Source organism: Acomys russatus, chromosome 17 (assembly GCF_903995435.1).
Source record: "Acomys russatus chromosome 17, mAcoRus1.1, whole genome shotgun sequence".
In the NCBI taxonomy this organism is placed as follows: Eukaryota; Metazoa; Chordata; class Mammalia; order Rodentia; family Muridae; genus Acomys; species Acomys russatus.
The window spans coordinates 51918219-51925301 of record NC_067153.1 but is presented as its reverse complement, the minus strand read 5'-3'; the positions used below and the strand labels follow the sequence as shown (position 1 = coordinate 51925301).

Here is a 7083-nt window from a genome sequence, read left to right as displayed (position 1 = left end):
GGTTGGCCTATGGTCCTAGTCACTTCACTCAAGCATTAAAATTCAATGTTAAAAAACCCAATATGAATGTATGAGCATTTCCATTTTATTAGAGGGTGAAGGGGGGGGATAAATTTGATGGAGAATGATTTGGGCTGAGTTGGAGAAAACAGAAGTCCAGAAAGCACGTCCTCATGAATATATATTTATATACAAATATATGCTTTATTTCATTTCTCAGGAATGAAGGAGGGGCTGCCTGTGTTTGTTGGACAGAGGCTTATAAGTGGAGTAGTGGTGACCATGGTTCATTGATCCACTGTAGTGTGAGGAATCTTGGCTAGGATAAGTCCTCACCTTCAGAACCTCTATGAGATGCTGTACACGCTGAGCAAAAGAAAGGGTCGTGTGGCGGCGCCTCGTGCGATGTGTAGAAAAACTAAAGGATGCAGGTGGGGATGGGGATGAGTTTGGAGCTAAGGGCATGAGGGCTGATGAGACTTGGGGTGAAGACGGTCGATGTGACAGAGGTCGATGTGACAGAGGTCGATGTGACTGAGGTCGAGGTGGTCGCGGCCGAGGTGGGTGAGAATGCACATGTTGGAAATACCAAGGAGGGCGAGGAGGAGGAGGGTGGAAAGAGACGGCCGGTGGATGGGTAGTAGGTGGGTGACGGATGGCTGGTTGAATCATATGCAAGGCATTAGGGCCGATCTTGGAAGCAATCCAGTCCAAGTAGTCCCAGGTGGCAGTGTAGACTCCAGGACGCTTAGCACGGGCACAGCCTACCCCCCAGCTCGTGATCCCCACGACCACAAAGGGGCTGTTGACGTTGTCTCTGCACATGAGAGGCCCACCACTGTCCCCCTGTCCAGAAGGACAGAGGGGTCACTTTCAGCCTGAGCCACTCTCCTTTCCCAGAAGGGTCAATGGGGCTATGGGAGAGCCATGTCTGGAGCCACATAGTTTCCTATTGCCTTAGATACAACTGGTAAAGTTAAGAGCTGCCAATATGCACTGGAATGCATGAACACTGTGCTTTGGGTGCTCTGTGTTATGGAGAAGAGGAAAACAGTTTGGGCAGTGTGTTCTGTATGCTAATGCTGGGATCAAATGCTAAGTGCGATGACACGTTCTCAGCAGGAACCGATGGCAAACGTCATCCCCATATGAGTTACAATGGATGTTAGGAAATAGTGACCAGGAAAGGAGTCACTGGAGTGGGCCCTTGGGTCAGGAAAGGAGAGGATGGAGATCAGGGACCTGAAATGAGCTTTCCTCAGGGGCTAGGATCCCTAGAGGGACCCAGGGGTCTGAGTACCAGAAGGAAGTTACCTGGCAGGTGTCAATCTTGCCTTCGGGATACCCTGCACACACATTAGTTGATGTGACACGCCCATTGTACCACTGGGTTGAGTTACACAGGTCGAGGTCAATGAGATCCACACGTGCCTCCATCAGGACAGGTGATGGCCTGGGGACTGCAGCCAGGCCACACAGTGGTCAGTGCTCAAGGAGGAGATGAAGGAAGCCCTGCCTTCTCCCCCACCATGAACTTCTAGCCATCCTATGTAGTGCTCCGGTTAAACAAAGATCCCTCAGGCTCACCTTACACTCCTGGGGGGTGAGGGGGGAGGGGAGAGATGCACAGGGAAAGGGCAGGTGGGGGTAGAAGTAAAAGAATTGTACCTGAATGAACAAAGGAAGGAAGGACAGATGACACCTGTATTAGTGACAGATGAGGAGTGAGGGGGTTAGTTGTAGCTCTAACAAGCACAAGTGCCAAGCACTAACTATGCTCATGGTCCTGTGACTCCCATTCTGCATCAGGGACTGGAGCACCACCCACCTACTTCACGAATCTCGCCAGGATTGCCCCTCTCCACACCCATGACTAAGACACACCTTTAATTCTCCACTGTATGTCTAGAAGTCACCCTCCCTGTTTTTTATCCTCCATTAGGGCTCCTCCACCCAGCTTCAGACGGGCTCCTCCCATGTGTCTCAGATCTGCTTTGAGGAGATTTTTGGAAGAGGAGAACTGAGTCAGGGACTCATTCACTAGCACAGACCCTACCGTGGGGGGGGGGGGGGCGGTTAGGAAAGACACAGTTATGCTCAGCTCATTCAGCCAGCATGCATCTGCCTTAGACACAGCCTCAGAACCAGCACAGCCAGGCCTCTTCATCACATGCAGCTAGCAGGATCTTTACCTGCAGCAGCTCTGATACCCTCCTCCCACAGCAACGTGGGTTTGGATGTCATGAGCAGTGCGGGGCATGTGAACACAGGTGGTAAGACAAGGAAAACGTGGAGCCAGTGAGTACAGGGCTAAACATTCAGCAAGCGGGCACTAGGCATCTGCTTAATAGGTGTTTCCTGGGCTTTGGCTACTTAAAGGAGTGTGTGTGTGTGTGTGTGTGTGTGTGTGTGTGTGTGTAAATATTCCATTTTCTGTTTTCAATAGAGGCTGTCCCTGAGGTGAGAGGGACACAACAATAACAATAACAACGCCCCTAACTTGCTAGTCATTAAGATAAATGACTTTTTAGGTCTACAACTGAGGCCATAGTCCTGAAAGTCATGAGCCTCACTGTGAAAAACGGGTGTTCTGAAACAGAATGTTTTCAATAGCAGACAATTTACATAAGAGCCCTCTTGGAACTCAAAAAGCCCAGCAAAAGGAATGGGATCTGGGTAGCTCTTCCAGCCCCCAAAGCAGGTGAACTCAAAGAAGGGCAGAAGCAAACATATAAACAGGCCATGGGAGTTTGGAGCCAGGGTATTTTTAAAGACCGAGGCCTTTATAGGAGATATGTGTTTGCAATACAGAAGTGGGAGATACCTCCCACTAAGTTAAGAGGATTCTAGAACCAGAGACCAGCTATCCAAGGTCCACAAGAACACTGGTTGTGTATATGATGAGAGGGCAGACAAGACAGGGGCGAACAGTGCAGAGCTACAGGCACCAGCAGATGGGCTGGAATGCCCACCCCCAAATCAGATAGCTACAGTCACATGCCAGCAAGAGCCAGTGGAAATTCAAGTACCTAGGGTAAGACTCCCTCCCCTAAAGGACAGGATGGGTAGTGAGCCTTTAAAAAACAGTGGTTCGAGCCGGGCGTGGTGGCGCACGCCTTTAATCCCAGCACTCGGGAGGCAGAGGCAGGCGGATCGCTGTGAGTTCGAGGCCAGCCTGGTCTACAAAGCGAGTCCAGGACAGCCAAGACTACACAGAGAAACCCTGTCTCAAAAAACCAAAAAAAAAAAAAAAAAAAAAAAAAAAAAAAACAGTGGTTCTCAGCTTTCCCAATGCTGTGACCCTTTAGTACAGTTCCTCATGTTGTGATGACCCCCAACTATAAAATTATTTTCCTTGCTACTTCATAACTGTAGGTTTGCTACTGTTATGAGTCGTTATGTAAAGGTTTTTTGAAGATAGAGGTTTGCAAAAGGGGTTGCAACCCATGGGTTGAGAGCCACTGTTTTAAAGACTTGGGTCACCTCTAGAAAAAGAACGTAAGAATGAGGGGAACAGGGATTCCAAATTAAAAGAAAAAAGAAAAAAAGAAAGGAAGGAAGGATAAGAAGGAATGAATGAATGAATGAATGAATGAACAAAGGCTGAGTTGTAAGCCCCAAATGACTAAATTGCCTTAAATTAGAAAGCCTAAGCTTAGAAAGAAAGAAAGAAAGAAAGAAAGAAAGAAAGAAAGAAAGAAAGAAAAGCCTAAACTTTCCAAAATCAAAGAAGAAACTGGTGGCTCAGTTAATTTGGTCAAATTTTCACATCCTTAATGTGACAATTATAAATTTGTACAACCACTTATAAGAAGCTGAAAGCACTACTCTTGAGCAGGACACAAGTTCTATTTGGTCTTGTCCCACTGACGATGTCCTACTGTCTACTACTGCAATTTAAGGGGTGACCTGCTACTTCTGGTATCAACAGTGGGCCTTGGCTTTAAGGACATGGAGAGGTTGTCTGGGACTCAGGCTATAACTCTGGAGTCATCCGTGACTCTAGAACATTTCCAGTGCCCACCAGCTTGTCTACTGAGCCAGGTCTGAGCCAGGGGAAATGCACACAATTTGAATAAGGACAGAAGGCTAGAAAGGCAGCTATACTCATCTTGAATTGCAAGAGATCTGCTGGACAATTCCAAGAGCTTTAAATAAATGACCCAAAGAAAAGTACACCCACCACCTACATCTCCCAGTCTACATAGAGAACATCAAGTAATTGGAAGGAAGTGGTAAGTCTTGGTGCTCTGACTGTCCACGGAAAGAAAAATACCGAAGGCACATATTGCTGATAGTGAATTAAAGACAACTCTGAGACCACAAAAATTGGAGGTGCTCAACTCCGGAGGCCAACCCTTTTCTCGTTTTCATCATAAGTGGGGAAAATACCATGGCAACAAAGCCATATCCCAGAGGCCTTTTGCAAACACTGCTTCAGTTTACGTTTCCAACGCCCAAAGTCTAGCAGTCTGTCCAGCTGATAGCCACACCGAGCTTTGCTACGTTCTAAAATATGTCAAGGTTCCACCTATACCCGCTATTCAGCCCTTCCATAGGCAGCCAGGCTATTGCCTGTCACGCCCTTTGACAATCCAGACATGACCTTAAGACATGGGACTCTGCTTCCGTCACACTGAATTCTCCAGTTATGAAAGGGCCTATGGTAGACTCTGTTCATAATGCCGTGCGAACTGAAACAGTTCAGCCATACGTCATGAACCCCCCCCCCCGGCATGAAAAGGCTGCAAAGAGAAGGGGCACCAGGGCCACCAAGGAGTCCCCAACTATACTCACCCTTCTCCTTTGTGTATCCCCACCCAGCCACGTAGCAGGTCTGGGGAATTTTGGGAGGACCAGCCTTAAAATGAGGTAGGCAGCCGGGCCCAACGTAGCGCCCACATGAAACAGGAGGAGTGATCTTCAAAAGAGCGATGTCATTCCCCTCTGTCACGATGTTGTATTTTTCATGAATGATGATTTTCTGCACGTATCTCTCCTGCAGAGGCTCTCTCACTGGCTTGTTTCTTCCATATTCAATTTCCTGTGCTCCAAAAATCAGCCTCCAGTCATAGACTTTTCTGTGGGGACAAAGGTAAGCCAGTCGTTCTCATTTGCAGACTGGCTAGACAAAAGTTGTGTGGTGAGAGTGGCTGACCCTCAGAGCCCTGTCGGAGTCTAGCAAGCATGTGGGCCCAGAGCTCCACAGAGACCCTGGGAAGAGCCCCTGGGGTGTGTCCCTTTCCATTAAGCGTACTCGAGAGGCCTCCCTGAGTCCCACACGTACTTTTTGCTATCGAAGCAGTGAGCAGCTGTAAGCACCCAGTGGGAGTTCAGTAGGCTGCCTCCGCAGGCGTGGTACCTGCGGCTGTTATGGGACGTGAAGATCTGGAGGCTGACTATCCAGGGCCAGGCCCCACGCTGTGCAGTCTGCCCTCCGACAATCCGGAAAGCTGCTTGTGGGTTCTGCCTGAATCGTAACCCACAGGGGCCACTGAGGAGAGACCAGGACACTGTTCAAACCAAGAAGAGGCATCCAATCTTTGTACCTCCACACCTGGTGGGAGGCACGGACATAGGGTTGGGGAAAATGGGGATGAACTTGTGAAAAGAGAGGCAGCCTAGGGTGTGCAGGAGGCCACAGTCTCCAGGAAATGTCTATATGGGTCCTAGAGGTATTAAGGGGTCCCTGGACGTAGTGGTAGTCAAAAGGTGGCAGATGGTGGCAGAGGGTTGTTAATGGTTTCAGAACCAATCTTGGATGGGAAACTCAAGCAAGAGTCACATGATTAAGGAGATTCCGGGGCTGACACACCGGGTTTGGAGGAAGTAACTGCAAGGAACTACAAGCTAATCCAGTGGCTCACAAGCATTGCGGCGGGAGGGGGGGGGGGGGGGGGGGGGGGGGGGGGGGGGGATCACACTAGAAGCAGAGAGGATCCTGAGCTGAAAGTTCTGGAAACGTATCACAGGGGAAAGACTACCAATAGTTTTGGAGCTGTTTGCACTGTGGGTCCCTTAGGGGTAATAGTCCTCAGGACAGAGGTGCAAAGGCACAGGATACCTTCGAATTCGTGCACAGGTAATGTGCCTCAGTTGTCCACAGGATAACAAAGCGCTCCTAAAGTTTAGGACCCAATGCCCGAGAGGCAATGAAGGCGCTCTCTCTCTCTCTCTCTCTCTCTCTCTCTCTCTCTCTCTCTCTCTCCTCTCTCTCTCTCTCTCTCTCTCTCTCTCTCTCTCCCTCTCCCTCTCTCTCTCTCTCTCTCTCTCCATCTCCCTCTCCCTCTCCCTCTCCCTCTCTCTCTCCCTTTCCCTCTCTCTCTGGGCAGATGGAAACCTAATGACTCTAGGATTACAGTTCTGGAAGCAGGGAAAATCTGAGTTGGGGATGTGGGTCACAAGAACTGTGAGACTATCCAGACAGAGCCTGCTAAGGCTCAGCTTGCTACTCATCCTAGCCCTGGACAAAGAGAGTCTAGGTAGGTAGGACCTGTTATTTCTGAGGACGCTTACACCCACCAAGGTGCCCCCCTGACACTTACTCACACGTGCCGTTATCTCTGGCCACCACGGACGCTGCCAAGACCAGCACGGCGACAGTTGGCAGCATCTCTACCGTACTCCTACCCTAACCTGGCCTGCAAGCTGTGATGTCACAAAGCTCCAAGGTGTTCTGGCCAATCGACGGGGTGAGCTCACATCCCCCACCCCAGCAGTTAGGCCAGGCAGGCCTCCTTGATTAACTCATCTGTGCTGCAGAGACACCCCAACTTCCTGCGTGGACTCTCCTTTGAGCTCAGGATACTGCAAGACTTGTGTGCAGCCCATTTCCTCTGGCCTAAGACCTCCGTTCATCCTTAGTGAAGCTTCAGAAGTCTCACTTTATCAGCGTTTGGGATGTGCTCTTTGGTAGCTGACACCACAACACACTCATGGACTGAAGGGGGAGTTTGGCCCTCCTGTATCGATATGTTCACAGCTAAAAGGAATCAGGCTCCGCTGGCCGGCCTCCTCAGTACGTGGTGGGAGTGGGAGATGTGGATATGTCATCGGAACACTTTCAAAGAGCCATTTTGAATT

At 49.6% G+C, this 7083-nt stretch overlaps 1 protein-coding gene across 1 annotated transcript; it reads right to left on the bottom strand.

Moving 5' to 3' along the window:
• Positions 1-216: 216 nt before the first annotated feature.
• On the bottom strand, positions 217-6697 carry Acr (acrosin). The gene is made up of 5 exons (XM_051160220.1): positions 6546-6697; positions 5288-5494; positions 4798-5081; positions 1315-1460; positions 217-846 (listed from the first exon to the last, which is right to left on the bottom strand). Exons 1-5 carry the CDS (start codon positions 6611-6613, stop codon positions 217-219), a joined length of 1335 nt encoding a protein of 444 aa, XP_051016177.1. The 5' UTR covers positions 6614-6697.
• Positions 6698-7083: the final 386 nt, after the last annotated feature.